Source organism: Sorex fumeus, unplaced genomic scaffold, assembly GCF_029834395.1.
Source record: "Sorex fumeus unplaced genomic scaffold, SorFum_2.1 ptg000035l, whole genome shotgun sequence".
NCBI classification, from domain to species: domain Eukaryota; kingdom Metazoa; phylum Chordata; class Mammalia; order Eulipotyphla; family Soricidae; genus Sorex; species Sorex fumeus.
This window is the reverse complement of record NW_026606092.1, coordinates 557,287-572,265: the sequence shown is the minus strand read 5'-3', so window position 1 is coordinate 572,265 and position 14,979 is coordinate 557,287. Positions and strand designations below refer to the sequence as shown.

At 54.7% G+C, this 14,979-nt stretch overlaps 1 protein-coding gene across 1 annotated transcript; it reads left to right on the top strand.

The window, feature by feature from the left end:
* The first annotated feature begins 6,799 nt into the window (after positions 1-6,799).
* On the top strand, positions 6,800-14,808 carry ARHGAP9 (Rho GTPase activating protein 9). The gene is made up of 16 exons (XM_056117522.1): positions 6,800-7,103; positions 7,603-7,826; positions 8,769-8,993; positions 9,102-9,215; positions 9,679-9,740; positions 9,886-9,976; positions 10,171-10,266; positions 10,527-10,625; positions 10,847-10,988; positions 11,104-11,211; positions 11,501-11,599; positions 11,769-11,846; positions 12,828-12,872; positions 13,104-13,238; positions 13,715-13,820; positions 14,622-14,808. Exons 1-16 carry the CDS (start codon positions 6,800-6,802, stop codon positions 14,791-14,793), a joined length of 2,100 nt encoding a protein of 699 aa, XP_055973497.1. The 3' UTR covers positions 14,794-14,808.
* Positions 14,809-14,979: the final 171 nt, after the last annotated feature.

Here is a 14,979-nt window from a genome sequence, read left to right as displayed (position 1 = left end):
TATCCCCAGCATCCCACATGGTCCTCTGCCAGGAGTAATTCCTGACTGCAGAGCCAGGAGTAACCCCTGAGCACTGCTGGGAGTGGCAAAAAAAAAAAGGTGGGGGAAGGAAGGGGAAAAAAGAAAGGGACGGAAGGAAAGAATTGGAAAGCACAATCAATAACATTCTGAGACAAGTCAAAGGGCAAGAGCACCTGCTTTGCATGAGCACTTAGAGAAGCAGCCAGCTCTTCTGCCTGCTGAATATCGCCAGGAAATGCCACGTGGGTCTTAAAAATTACAAACGGGGGGCTGGAGCGATAGCACAGCGGGTAAGGCGTTTGCCTTGCACGCAGCCGACCTAGGTTCGATTCCCAGCATCCCATATGGTCCCCCGAGCACCGCCAGGAGTAATTCCCGAGTGCATGAACCAGGAGTAACTCCTGTGCATCGCCGGGTGTGACCCAAAAAGCAAAAAAAAAAAAAAATTACAAATGGGCTGGAGCGATAGCACAGCATGTAGGGCAGTTGCCTTGCACACAGCCAACTCGGGTTTGATCCCCAGCATCCCATATGGTCCCGAGTACCGCCAGGAGTGATTCCTGAGTGCAGCGCCAGGAATAACCCCTGAGCATTGCCGGGTGTGACCCAAAAAGCAAAAAAATAATAATAATCAAATAAAAATTTTAAAAAATTACAAACAGAGCTCTATCCAAATTCCTGTTTTCAGTTTCATTTTATTTGGGGGGCTGGAGGTGGGGAGTTACCTAGTGACCCCGGAGACTGCAAAACTGTTCCGTGTAGAACACGTGACACCACGTGGTGCACTCCAGGCATGTGCCACAGACCTCTGAGCTATCTCCCCGGATCTTGCCCCATAAACTTGGAAGCTGTAACAAAATGGCTGTTTTTTTTCAAATGCAAACGATAGATAACTTCTCTCATACTCATAGATGAGGAAACAAGCACAGAGGTCACAGTGACAAGAAATAAGGCATTGAACAATTGTCAGTGAAATAAATGTAGGCTTTTGACTTGGCAGAACTTACACACTTCAACAAACATGCACTATAGCACTGTCCTCCCGGTACCAGTAACATTTCCATTGTGAGAGTTGTTGTTACTGTTTTTGGCATATCGAATACGCCACAGGGAGCTCGCCAGGCTCTGCCGTGAGGGCGGGATACTCTCCGTAGCTTGCCGGGCTCTCCGAGAGGGGCGGAGGAATCGAATCCAGGTTGGCTGTATGCAAGGTAAACGCCCTACCCTCTGTGCTATCACTCCAGCCCCAACAAACATAAAAAATCAAATAATCTTTTTGATTTTATTTGGGGCCACACCTGGAAGTACTCTGAGGCTACTCCAAGCTCAGTGCTCAGGGTCACTCCCATCGGTGCTCAGAGGAACCATACAGTGCCAAGGAACCAAACCTAGGGCTCCCACCTGCAAATTCTGTACTTCAGTCTGTTGAGCTGTCTCCCCAGTCCTCAAATAATCTTTGAAACATGAAAGTTATGGTGGGAGGCCAGAGGCAAGTTCAGTGTCCAAGATTACACGTCTTGCAAGTACATACTTGGTCTTGAGTTCAAGTATCTGGTATCTCACATACACTAAATTTGAACCAGGCAGCTCTGATGTCTATGATACACCACACCACACCACAGCCAGACATGTGTGTGCATCACACCAAGGGATGCAACCCACTTAAACACCGCAACTTAAAAAGATATGCAAGTGCCACAGCCAGAAAGGGCAAACTCTGGTGAATGCAAATGGGTCCTAATTCCCAGAAACCCACAGAAAGTTTTACATCTGCCACCACTGACTTGCCCTTTTTGTTGTAACTCCTACCTCCCGCCCCCTTCCCTTCTTTGTTGTTGCTATGAGCTGCGGTTACCCAGCACCTAGCTGTCACATACTCCTTTAGTTGCAATGTTTGCCCATGTATGCACTGGTCTCACAGTCTCAGTTGAGGTCTAGGAGTTGTGATGCTCCCCCAAGAGGTTGCTGCAGTGTCTTGGCTGCAGCAACAACAAAGAAGGGAGGAAAAGGGGCTGAGGGCATCCAAAAAGTGAAAGTGATGGCGGGGGATGGTGGGGCTTGCTGTGGAAGTCCAGTTTGAGAATTAGGAACTCCCAGCCCCTAGCTTCTGGGAATTATGACCCCTATGTGCTCATCAAAGTTTGCACTTCGGGCTATAGCACTCGCACGTATCTTTTTAGTTGCCATGTTTGAGAGGGGGCTTGCACCCCTTTTTGTAGTGCATACACACAACTGGCCATGGTGCTAATTTGGAGCTCCAGCTTCCTATCTTCTGGGAATTACTGAATATCCCTCAGACCTATCCAACTCCAAGCGGTTAAGAGAGGCCTTCTTAAGGCGGGGGATGGGTTTTAAATGGTGGAACATGTTTGTTCTATCTTGGGTTTGATCTCTGGCATCACAGCCCCACTCATCTTGATGGGCATGGACCTGGTGAGACACCCCTGAGATGTCCCCCCACAAAATGTGAGAGGTAGGTCAGAAGATAGGATGCTTGCCTTGCATGGGTCACACCTAGGTTTGTTCCCTGGCCTGGCATCCCAAATGGTCCTCCAAGCCTCACCAGGAATAATTCCAGAGTGTAGAGTCACCCCTGAACATTGCTGGGTGTGGCCTCCCCCACAAAAAATCCTATAGCTATCATCCTTTTTAGCCAGGGTAACCATGTGCCCTACTTGCTGTATTATCAATCCTGCCCAGGTAGTTGTAGATCTTAAATAGGTAGATTAGGCTTGGAGAGTTAGTACAACAGGTAGGACATTTGCCTTGCAGATGGCCCTGAGCAGGAGTAGCCCCCAAATGAAACCAGAAAATAAGTTGGTGGCTTAGTGATTAACACACTGTATTTTTTTGGGGGGGTCACACCTGGCGATGCACAGGGGTTACTCCTGGCTCTGCACTCAGGAGTTACTCCTGGCGGTGCTCAGGGGACCATATGGGATGCTGGGAATCGAACCCGGGTCACCCGCGTGCAAGGCAAACGCCCTACCCGCTGTGCTATCTCTCCAGCCCCAACACACTGTATTTTTTTTTTTTTTGCTTTTTGGGTCACACCCAGCGATGCTTAGGGGTTACTCCTGGCTCATGCACTCAGGAATTGCTCCTGGCGGTGCTCAGGGGACCATATGGGGTTCTGGGAATCGAACCTGTGTCGGTCATGTTGACTGCATGCAAGGCAAACGCCCTACCCGCTGTGCTATCACTCCAGCCCCAACACACTGTATTTTTAAGAAATTTTTATTAGTGAAACACCATGAGGTACAGGTTGTAGACTTACAAATTTTTGTGCTTGGGTTTCAGTTATATTTTAAATGCTTTGGGAGGGCAGAGCAGTATATTTCTTCTTTCGGATTTTGTACTGTATGCAGCCATACTCAAGGCTTAATCCTGGCTCTGTGCTCAGGGACCATTTCCGGTGATGCTTAAGGAACCACATGTGGTCCCAAGATCGTAGTGTGCAAAACAAGCACCTCAGCCCCTGTACCATATCTCCGACCCCCATTTTTGCTATCTAAACTGGCAATCCTATCCTACAGTTTCTGCCTGCCATATATATGTATCTCCGACACAACAATAAACATTTATTGAATCAAAACTTATTTACTTAATTTTATTTGGGGGCTACACCTGGCAGTGTTCAGGTGTGGTGCTCAGGGTGATTCCTGGTAGTACTCAAGGGACCATGCAGTGACAAGGATTGAACCCAGACCCCCCAAATGCAAAACATGTGCATTAGACTTTTGAACTATTTTGTGGGCTCTTGATTCAATATTTCACGAAATAGTGGTCTGGGAGAGAAGCTGACTTGTGAGAGAAGTTAACAAGTTTAGTTGATAACAGACTGTGCTTGTGGTACCCTTGAAAACCCCATGTGGAGTTCTTCAGTGAACAGTGGGCTAGACTGGCGCTCCAGAGAAAGCTGTGGAATGGAGAGATGGTACAGCAGTAGATGGAAGTGGGAGAGAAAAAGACCAGGTAGAGTACATTGAGTGCAAGAGACACAGCTTCTCAGACTGACCTCTGAGTTCTAAGGAACAGAGAGTCAGGTCCTTCCATGCACAACCGAGAAGAAACTGCTAGAAAGTTAAGAAGGATACCAGTCATCTTGTTCAAGAGAAAAGTCCATTGTGTAGATTGCTTCTGAGGTACAAACAAAATAAGAACTGCAGGGCCAGAGAGACTGAGTTTTGGTGCTCACCTTGCATGCAGCTGACTCTGGTTCATTCCCCTGCATTATAGATGTCCCTTAGAGAACTGCTAGAGTGAAGTGATTCCTAAACGCAGAGCCAGGAGTAAGTCCTAAGCACTGCCAGGTCTGACCAATCCTCATTCTTAAATAAATACATAAATAAATAAATAAATAAATAAAGCCAGGGCCAAGGGGCTTTGCAGGCACCCTACCAACCCACGTTCAATCCCCAACATCCCATGTGGTCCCCTGAGCACTGACAGGAGTAGTTAAGTCCTGAGTGCAGAGTCAAGAGTAACCCCAGGGGGCTGGAGTGGTAGCACAGTGGGTAGGGCATTTGCCTTGCACGCGGCCAACCCGGGTTCGATTCCCAGCATCCCATATGGTCCCCCGGGCACCACCAGGGGTAATTCCTGAGTGCATGAGCCAGGAGTAACCCCTGTACATTGCCGGGTGTGACCCAAAAAGCGCAAAAAAAAAAAAAGTGAGCAAATGGGGGCCATAGTGATAGTGCAGTTGCTAGGGCTTCTGCCTTGCATGTAGCTGACCCAGGTTTGTTGCCTGGCATTCCATATGGTCTCCTGAGCCCTGCCAGGTGTCCCTGAGAGCAAGTCAGGAGTAAGCCAGGTGTGGCCCCCAAAAGAAGCAAACAAGGGGCTGGAGCAATAGCACAGCAGGTAGGGCTTTTGCCTTGCATGCGGCCGACCCTGGGTTCGATTCCCAGCATCCCATATGGTACCTCGAGCACCACCAGGAATAATTCCTGAGTGCAGAGCCAGGAGTAACCCCTGAGCATCGCCAGGTGTGACCCAAAAAGCAAAAAAAAAAAAAAAGTGGAGCAAATGAACGTCAGTGAAGTTGAATCTCAGTACTGGCAACCCGGCCCTCAGGTCACATGCTGGGGAGGAGAGCTGACTCTCTGAGGTCACGAAGGGGCGGGCACTCCTTTCCCCACCTCTCCAGCCTGGACAGAAACGCGAGGAGCAGTGGCGAAAGAGAGAGAACAGAAGAAAGGGGAGTGGTCAGGTAAGGAAGAAACACAAGTGTGGGCTTTAAAACTCTGGCGATAGAGAGGGTCACTTCCCACTTTTCAGTGGAGAACAGCTGCCATGCATCTCCGTGCTCATAAGCATCATCGCATACTGTACTGCTTCTTCATAGCTCAGTTCTAGCTTCATGACTCAGTTCTAGCTCATGAGTGCAGAGTCATTCATTTAAGAGCTGTTCTTATAAGCAAGAGCTTGGCTCTGGGCTTTCTCCTGCCTCCAGTACCTAACTCAGATCCTTCCACTGGGAGGAAGTTGCTTAGTCAAGTGTAAATGAATGAAGCCACAGTACAGAAGGGCCCCTCCTCGGAGACTTATAGACAGGGTTTTATCAAGGCTTCTCAGTTCCCCATAACACATCCTTTTGGAGGAGGTGGAGGAGGAAAGTTTCACCTCTTCCTCTAACTCTGAACCCCTCTTTCTGCCAGCCACTTTTGTTCTCTTCAACTTGGTCTGTTTTCCTGGCTCTTAGTCTATGTCTGAGCACACAGGAAGCATAAAGCTTCGGGGCTGAGGTCATCGGTAACGGAAACATTGCTAGTATGTAAATTTCATACTGGGGCACAGACTTTATTTTATTTGTATGCTGGGGGAGTTTGGGCCACTCTTAGGGGGAGGCGACTCCCAACTCAGGCAGGCATTCCAGGCCGTGCTTGAGCTGGGCCTCTGGCATGCCAAGCATGCACTCAGCCTCCTGAGCTACCTCTCCAGAGCCACACGCTTTATATAATCTTTTGAGGAGGGCAGTTTTGAATTTGGAGATTACACCTGGAAGTTTTCGGGGGCTATTCCAGGTGCTGTGCTCAAGGATCACTCTCGGTGATGCTTAGGGGACCTTATGTGGTGCCAGGGGTTGAACTGGGATCAATTGAATACATGGCAAGTGCCTTAACTCCTGTACTGTCACTCTGGCTCCTATTTTAATCTTTATTTTTGCGGGGGAGGGGAGATTGTGCCACACCCAGCAGCACTCAGGGCTTACCCTGGCAGTTTTGAGGTACCAAATGGGATGTCAGGGATGGAACCCGGGTCAGTCACGTGCAAAGCAAACACCCTACCCTCTGTACTACAGCTATGGCCCCTCCTATTTTCATTGTTATCATTAACTCTTGCCTCCTTGCCTGTTCTCTCAGACATGATTCTTTTTTCTCATTTACCTGTATCCAGCTCAAAAGTCTCCCCACCACCCAAAACTGGCATCACCAGCCCATCTTCTGATGGGCTCCAGAAAACAAAGAGGAATTTTTTTACTATGGGGGGGCCATATCCTCTGATTTCCTGCCTTGCTGGTCTCACAGCCTTACTGACCACATCCTCTCTCGCCTTACTTAAATACTTCCTCAGCACACACGTCATCCAGGAGTTCTCAGCCCCCAAGACATGTCACTGACCCCCACCCACGCCCTCTGTTCTCACCCTGGGTTTCTTTCCTCCCTCCGGACCCGGCTCTGAAGCCCCAGCCACACTGTCTGGGAATGCTCAGCTCTGTCCTTTTCTGGCCCTCCAACACACTCTTCTCCCGCAGGTGACTGTGCCCACCACGATGCTCTCAGGCAGGTGGTGGCCAAGTACCTGGGGGAGCCTCGGGCTGGGGCCCAGCAGCCCTTCTCGAGGATCCCGGCTCTGCGCCCTCTATGGCTTTACCTACACTGGGGCAGATGGCCGGCAGGTGTCCCTGGCTGAAGGGGACAGATTCCTCCTGCTGCGAAAGACCAACTCAGACTGGTGGTTGGCAAGGCGCCTGGGAGCCCCCGCGACATCGCGGCCCATCTTTGTCCCTGCTGCCTACATGACGGAGGAATCCACCCCTTCCCACAACGCCTCCAGCCAGTCTCTCTGGATCCCAGGTAAGTGTGCCTTCCTTCATCACCTTCTCACTTCCTGAGCTTCTGGGGGTCAGGGAAAGGGCTTCTCTCCCCCAAGCATCGGCTGGCCCCTGCTTTCCTTTTCTGCTCACCAGCCAACTCCCACTCCCCACTGTGGTGTCTTTGTTGCCTTTCGTTCTAGTCTCAAGCCCTCTCCGCCTCACTCCATTTTTCTTTTTTTTTTTTTTTTTTTTTTTTTTTGCTTTTTGAGTCACACTGCGACGCACAGGGGTTGCTCCTGGCTTTACACTCAGGAATCACTCCTGGTGGTGCTTGGGGAACTGGGGAACCATATGGGATGCTGGGAATTGTAACCAGTTTGGCTGTGTGCAAGGCAAAAGCCCTACTCACTGCTCCAGCCCCATCATTGTTTTCTCCCCCTCCCTCTGCCCATGTTTTTCGCCAGGTTGTGCGCCCCTCACATCCATGCTCATAGCTCTGACCACCTGCACCCCTGTTCTCCCTATTTCTTGGTTTCTAGGGCCAAAGTTGTTTCCTGGCTCCCTAGAGGAGCTGCACCTGCCTCAGTCACCTCCAGGCCCGACCCAGATGACTTTTGAACAGCCTCCCCCTCTTCCCCCCAAAATGTGTAGAAGTGTCAGTGTGACCAATCTGAGGTCCCCCCTTCTGAGGACCTTCCAGGAAGTACCAAGTGGAAGATCCCTGTCCCAGGAGGACTTGCTGGAGGAGGCCAGTGTCACCATGGTAAGTCAGTTCTGCCACCACGCAGAGCCTGGGCAGCCAATGGCTACTGCCTGGAAGGCCTCTCTCCGCATCACAGGGCCCAGGACAGATCCGCACACAGGGTTCTCAGCAGGGGAGATAACCAAGTCACACAAACAAGAAAACCTTTGGTACCCATGGGGCATGTTTTACCAAGAATAGAGAACGTGGTAGAGTGACTGAGATGGAATGGAAGTGGCGTCTCTGAGGAGATGACAGACAACTGACCCTGAGCAAGGGGGAGAAAGCGAGAGCTGTGGAAACCCAGAGGAGCAGGGATTCTAGCTTAGGGCCACAAGCAGCAAAGGTCCTGAGGATATGGAGACTCTACTGGATGACAGAGGGACTGAAGAGAGGACAGCCCTTCACCCCGTGCTTTTCTCTCTTCCTCCCGGCGCCCCGCCCCGTGCAGATGTCTTCCTGTGTCCCTCTGGCCAGCTCAGGTCACCAGCAAGTCCTGTCCAGAGCTGTCCTTCTCTGCCCCTCTGCTCTCTCTTCCTTACCTGTGCAAGAAACCAGAAACGTCCACTCCTGAACTCTTGTAGCAGGGATCTCAGACCTGGCCGGGGACCCCTTTAACCTGGGATGATGTGAGGGTGGGGCCCTCTCTTCAACTACTCCCCCCCAACACACACACACACACACACACACACACACACACACACTAAAAGCCTGTTCCCCTTTCCTGGGGCCCTGGGTGGGGTGGGGTGGGGGAGGAGGGAAGTTGGCAACAGGAAGTGAGGAGAAAAGCAAAGACTGAGGGAGGGAATAAAAAAAAAACACAAAACCAACGAGGGTTTCTCCCCCCAGCACCTGGGGCTCCCCAGTTTGGAGCTGGCGGTGGGAAAACGAGGAGGGGGCGAGGCAGAGGGAAGGCTGGCGAAGGGCCCGCAGAATAACCTCCTGCTTCCCCTTTCTCGGCAGGCGGGACCCCAGCCTCTCATGTCAGAGCCTCCGGTGTACTGTAACCTGGTGGACCTTCGCCGCTGCCCGTCGTCGCCGCCCCCCAGCCCCGCCTGCCCCCCGCTGCAGAGGCTGGACGCCTGGGAGCAGCACCTGGACCCCGTCTCGGGACGCTGCTTCTACGTCAACTCGCTGACCGGCTGCAAGTCCTGGAAGCCGCCGCGCCGCGCGCGCGCCCGGGACCAGGTGAGACCCGCCCCCCGCGGGGCCCCTCGCGCCCCCCAGCCGCCTCCTTTGTCCTCCTCAACTCCGAGCACGGCGAGCAACCCGTGGCTCCTCGGCTCCTCCCTCCAGAACCCCGGCTCCATGGAGGGGACGCAGACCCCGCACCAGGACAGCCCCGCCCCGCGTCCTCAGGCCGGGGGCCCGGGCTCGGCGGCGGGGACCCCCGAGCTGCCCCACCCCCAGGTGAGATTCCGGCGGCGCCCGCAGCCATCTTCTGGTGTGCAGTCCTCCTTGCCCGCCACACCCCCGCCCGGCCCACATCCGCACCCCTATCCTCCGCAGCCGGGGAGTGCGAGTTGAAGGTTCTTCCACCTGTTTCTCCAACCCCCTCCCCCAGGGCTCCCCCGGCCGCCGCCGCCCGCACGCCCCCCGGCTAGACGCCCCGGGCCAGCCTGCTGCAGCCTCGAGGCCCCCCGCAGCTCTGCCGCAGGTCCTCGAGGACCCCCACGTAAGTCTCCCATTTCCGCGGGGGCGCCGACCTCCCAGCCCCGACCCCCAGTTCCTTCTCTCTGCAGAAACGCCTTCCTCTTTCTGAGCGTCCGGTGGGCAGCCTCCTTGGCCCCCCAACTTTGAAGGAGCTCGCGCCCCGGGAAAGTCTCGGAGGGTGCGGTGGGGTGCTGGGTGACCCCCTCCCTTGGCTTTCCAGGAGGTGGAGAAGTCAGGCCAGCTCAACGTGACCAAAATCGCCCTGGGGGGGCGCAAGCTCAGGTGAGATCCCCGGACCCCCACCCCCGAGGGCCGTGCCCGGGCAGTGCGGTGGGCGGGCTGGGAGCTGGGTGTGCGGAGGGCGCTGCGCCCACCCGCCTGCGCCTCCAACTCACCTCGCCCCGCACCCACGCCCCGCGCCCCGCAGGAAGAACTGGAGCCCGTCTTGGGTGGTACTAGCGGGGAACAGCCTGGTGTTCTACCGAGAGCCGCCGCCGTCAGGGCCCTCTGCGCTGTGGGTGAGTGTGAGGGGAGCGAGGAAGGCGGGGGGTGGGAAGCGCGGCGGGCGGGAGAGGTTCGGACACCGCGTGGCCCTCCTGGAGCCCAAACGCGCGGGACCGCGGGACCGCGATGCGGAGGAAGCGCAGTCCGCCGCCGCCTCCTGGATAAGCGCGGGAAGCTGCGCCGTGGCCTCAGTTTCTCTCACTGCCAGGGCCCCGCGGGCAGCCGGCCCGAAAGCAGCGTGGACCTGCGCGGGGCGGCCCTGGCGCACGGCCGCCACCTGTCCAGCCGCCGCAACGTCCTGCACGTGAGTGCCGCCCGCGTGGCCCGGGTGGGGCTCCAGCGTCCCGCACCCGTCTCCGTTCGGTTTGCTTTCTGTGCTTTGAGTCACGCTTTTGAGGAGCTCAGGGACCACTCGTTACATTCGGCTCTGCACGCGGGGAGGGGAGCGGGGAAGGTCCCTTCTGGCGGTGCTTTGGGAGGACTAGGTAGTGCCCCGGGCCTCCGGCATGCCAAGTCTATGCGTTGCCTCCTCCGGGCTGATGGAGCCTTTCCCCGGCCCCTTAGATCCGGACGGTCCCGGGCCACGAGTTCCTGCTGCAGTCGGACCAGGAGACCGAGCTGCGCGCCTGGTACCGAGCTCTGCGGGACGTCATCGAGCGCCTGGTTAGAAGGCTGGGGGCGCCAGAACGCGCCAGGGGAAGCTCGAGTCGGGCCAGCGAGTTCAGCTGGTGCAGGGGGAACAAAGCGGCGTAGGCGCAGAGCACTGGAATGGGGGTGGCGATGGGGGCAAGCCGCCGGTTAGGGTCTCCTGGCATCCAGCTTGAGCTTCTGCAGATTTCTTTCTTTCGTCTTCCGACTCGGCCTGCCTTGCCCTGCTCGTGTAGGATCGGGAGAACCCCCTGGAACTGCGATTGTCGGGCTCGGGGCCGGCAGAGCTGGGCGAGCTGAGCGCTGGGGAGGATGAAGAAGAGGAGCCGGAGCCGCTTTCGAAGTCACTGTTGCGGATCGCGGGCCGGCGCATCTCCAGTAAAGCGCGAATGGGCGCTGGGCTGGGCGGCCGCGGGTCCTTACCCCGCAGCCGCGCTCACGCTCCTCCCACTCCCCTCCTCCCCGCTCTTCTCCCCCTCCCCCCGCTCTTCAGGTCGCGGTCCTGAAGGAACTGAGCAAAGCCGCGTGCGCAACAAACTGAAGCGGCTGATCGCCAAGAGGCCATCCATACAAAGCCTGCAGGAGCGGGGTCTGCTCCGAGGTGAGGAGGGCTTGAGTGACGTGACTGGCACTGGCGCTTGGACGCTCCTGATGGGACATGCGCCCGTTTCCTGGCTGAGAAAACGGTTCCGAGTGGAGCTTGGCAGAATCAGATCAGTGGTCTTCCGAGTTCATTGCTTCCCCCCCGCCCCCCCCCCACACAGCACGGCATGTGGGCAGGAGTGGGTGCTCTCGTTCTTACCCAGGCCCAATTTGGGGTGAAAATCTGTGCTGAGAAACTTCGTGGGGAAGGCAGGCAAGGACCTCTGCACCCCTCTGTGTCTCCCCAGATCAAGTGTTCGGTTGCCAGTTGGAATCTCTGTGCCAGCGAGAAGGGGGTACCGTGCCTAACTTTGTACGACTCTGTATTGCTGCCGTGGACAAGAGAGGTCATTTCTTCAGACACCCCAACACCCCGCCTTTCAGCAGTCCCCTAGGACACGCCCCCTCCCCTCTGCACCTTAGACCCCCTTTTGCTCCTTTCCAGTCACCCTCCAATCCCTCCCAGCCCACATCACGTTCCAGATTCAGGACAGAATTCTCCCCTGCCTCTCCTAGGTCTCCATGTGGATGGGATTTACCGGGTCAGCGGGAACTTGGCAGTGGTCCAGAAGCTTCGATTCCTGGTTGACAGAGGTGAAAAGGCTTGTGAGCGGAGCGTGGGGTCCAGAACTTCGTGCCTCACTCTGAGTTCTGGGCTGGGCTTGGTCTGGGTGGGATCATGCAGTGCTGGAAAGAGGGACAGAACCTGCATCTCCTACAGGCAAAGAGAAATACGTGTGTGCTCAGCTTTTTGATCTGCTTCCCAGCCTCTGGAACTGCATTTCTGAACCCTTGATCTTCTTTGGTTTGGTTTGGTTTGGTTTGGTTTGGTTTGGGACCACACCCAAGGGTGCTCAGGGGTTACTCCTGGCTCTATGCTGGGGAATTAGTCCTGTCTCTGAGCTCAGAAATTACTCCTGGAGGTACTCAGGGGACCATGTGGGATGCCGAGGATCGAACCTGGGTGGGCCACATGCAAGGCCAACACTCCACCCACTGTACTATCACTCCTGCCTCTGAACCTTTGATCTTTTCTTTTTAAAAAAATTTTAAATAGAATCACTGTGAGATAGACCCTTACAAAGCTGTTCATGATTGGATTTCAGTCATACAGTGTTCCAACACCCATCCCTCCACCAGTGTACTTTTCCCAGCACCAGTGTCCCCAGGTTCCCTCCCATTACTGCCTGCCTCTATGGCAGGTGCTTTTCTTCTCTCTCTCTCTCTCTCTCTCTCTCTCTCTCTCTCTCGTTCTTTCATTTTGGGCATTGTGGTTTGCAATCACGATCATGATCATCCTGTTGTTTGTTGATTGCCTCGAGCAGGCGCCAGTAATGTCTCCTTCGTCCTAGCCCTGAGATTCTAAAAAGTGCCACATTCAAGGCACTTTCAGGGTTAGGAGAATGGGACCCATCATTGTTACTGGTATTTGGCATATTGGGTATGCCACGGGGAGTTTGCCAGACTCTGCCGTGTGGGCAGGTTACATTTGGTAGCCTGTCAGGTTGTCCAAAACAAGAATGAGCTTCCGGGAGCTGGGTTTTATAGTATTAATCTTTTCTTATACACTTGCAGAGCGTGCAGTCACCTCTGATGGCAGATACGTGTTCCCAGGACAAGGTACTTCCATGAAAGTCCCCCCGATCCTTGGGGTTTCCTACACCCCCCCTGATTTTATAGTTCCCCTGTATTTTCCTCTGTGGATGTTGTCGCCATCCTCACCCTTGCTGTCTCCCCTCCCCAGGTTTTTCTTAGCTGCATCTTTTCTCCAATCCCCGATCTCTCAGTCTCTGGATTCCTCTGACTCTTGGTGAACCCTGAACCTCTCTGGGCCTCCTTCTTGCCTTCCAGAAAGCTGCTTAGATTTAGACAGTGCTGAGTGGGATGACATTCACGTGATCACTGGTGCTCTGAAGCTGTTCCTCAGGGAGCTACCCCAGCCTCTGGTGCCCGCAGTGCTGCTGCCACAGTTCCGTGCCACCCTTGGTAAGAGATAGTGGTTTGGGGGGGAAGCACTGGATGTGGGTGGGTGGGATGGGGGAGGGCTGAGCGAGACAGAAGAGAACAGACGTTCCCTCACACTCTTGTCCATCCGGAGCAGACGGAACACAGCTTTTGACTCTACGTGCCAACTCCATTTGTTTTTTCGGTGAATGTTCAGAGGGCTGAGTTGAAAAGAAATTCAGGGATGCTTAGTGAAAAGCAAAACTGCTTGCATGTACTGGCCCCTGGTTCAGTCCCCACCACAGCATACAGTCCCTGAGCACCTCCAGGAGCCAGGGGTGATCTCTGAGCACAGTGCCAGGAGTAAGGCCTGAGCACCATAAGGTGTGGCCCCACCAAAGCCTGTGATAGACGAATGATGTTTTCCAAGGGCACAGGCAAGAGGGGTGAATGTACCCTTTGGCCCCTGGCACCTTTGCTAACTCCCACCATGCCCTCATATCTCTCTTTCTCCCCAGCACTCTCGGAACCAGAGCAGCGCTTGTCCCAAATACAAGAATTAATCAGCTCCATGCCGAAGCCCAACCAGGACACTCTGCGGTACCTCCTGGAGCATTTGTGCAGGTCAGGAGATCTGAACATCTCTGTTTGTGTAGGGAGGAGGACGACGCCACTGGGACTCAGTTCAGTGGGGCTAAGTCTGGTGCACAGATTGGGGAAACACGTGGTCTGTGTGTCAGGGCCATATTACCAGGGCCCAAACTTTGCAACAGGGCAGTGTGATATAGGACCAGTAAAGAACCCAGAGCTGGGGCCAGAGCCATAGTACTATGGGAAGGGCTTTTGCCTTGTACACGGCTGCCCGGATCAATCCCCAGAACCCCATATGGGGTCCCCAAGCCTGCCAGTTGTGATCCCTGAGTACAGAGGCAGGAGTGAGCCCTTAGCATTGCTGGGTGTGGTGCCAAAACAAAAACACAAACCAAAAAAAGGAAGAATGGACAGACAGATCCAGTGATAGTGTGAGATGAAAAAGAGAAGAGAGATCTGCTTCTTTCTGCCAGGTTCTTGCTGGGACCGCGGCAGTGATGCTGCTGGGTCTGGGAAAGGAAGGCCGTTTGGGTCTCAGCCCATCAGGGCCCGGAGGTGTGACTCATTAGTAAAACCCTCGCCCTACGTGGGCCTGGGCTGGATCCCAGTAAAACAACCCCCAAATTGCGATCAGAGAGGCAGTCTGTGGAGACAGGCGTAGCCTCTGTTATACCTCCGCTTCATCCTGAAGGTTCCTCTTCCGGTCCCCACTCCATTCCCCTTGGGTATCTCTCCTGGGTCTCTGTGCTCACCCTCTAGAGGGGCTTCTGGGAAGTGGTTAACAGAAGCAAAGCTGCTGCCTCAGAGCCCTCTTCCGTTGGCCTTTGCCCCCAGGGTGATAGAACACTCCGAGGAGAATCGCATGACCCCCCACAACCTGGGAATTGTGTTTGGACCAACTCTGTTTCGGCCTGAGCAGGAGACCGCTGACCCCGCAGCGCATGCGCTCTACCCGGGGCAGCTGGTGCAGCTGATGCTCATTGACTTCCGCAACCTCTTCCCGTGACCGGACTAGGAGGAAGAGCCGCATGTTGGTGGTCACCTTGGGGATTGCGTGGGGGTGTTCTTCTCTGAGAACTGCCCTTTATGTCCTGATGTCCAGGCTAGGGAGCCACTCAAGGGCTGGAGCACAGTCTTTAAATGCAAGAGGCACAGGTTCAGCCCCCCAATACCACATGTGCCCAGGGGCATC

What these genes read in the sequence shown, in the direction of transcription:
- ARHGAP9 (XM_056117522.1), top strand. Translation starts at nt 6,800, where the DNA reads ATGCTCTCAGGCAGGTGGTGGCCAAGTACCTGGGGGAGCCTCGGGCTG. An exon ending in CAGGGCCCTCTGCGCTGTGG is followed by an intron (nt 9,977 to 10,170) that starts GTGAGTGTGAGG and finishes TCTCACTGCCAG; the next exon opens with GGCCCCGCGGGCAGCCGGCC. An exon ending in ACAGTTCCGTGCCACCCTTG is followed by an intron (nt 13,239 to 13,714) that starts GTAAGAGATAGT and finishes CTTTCTCCCCAG; the next exon opens with CACTCTCGGAACCAGAGCAG.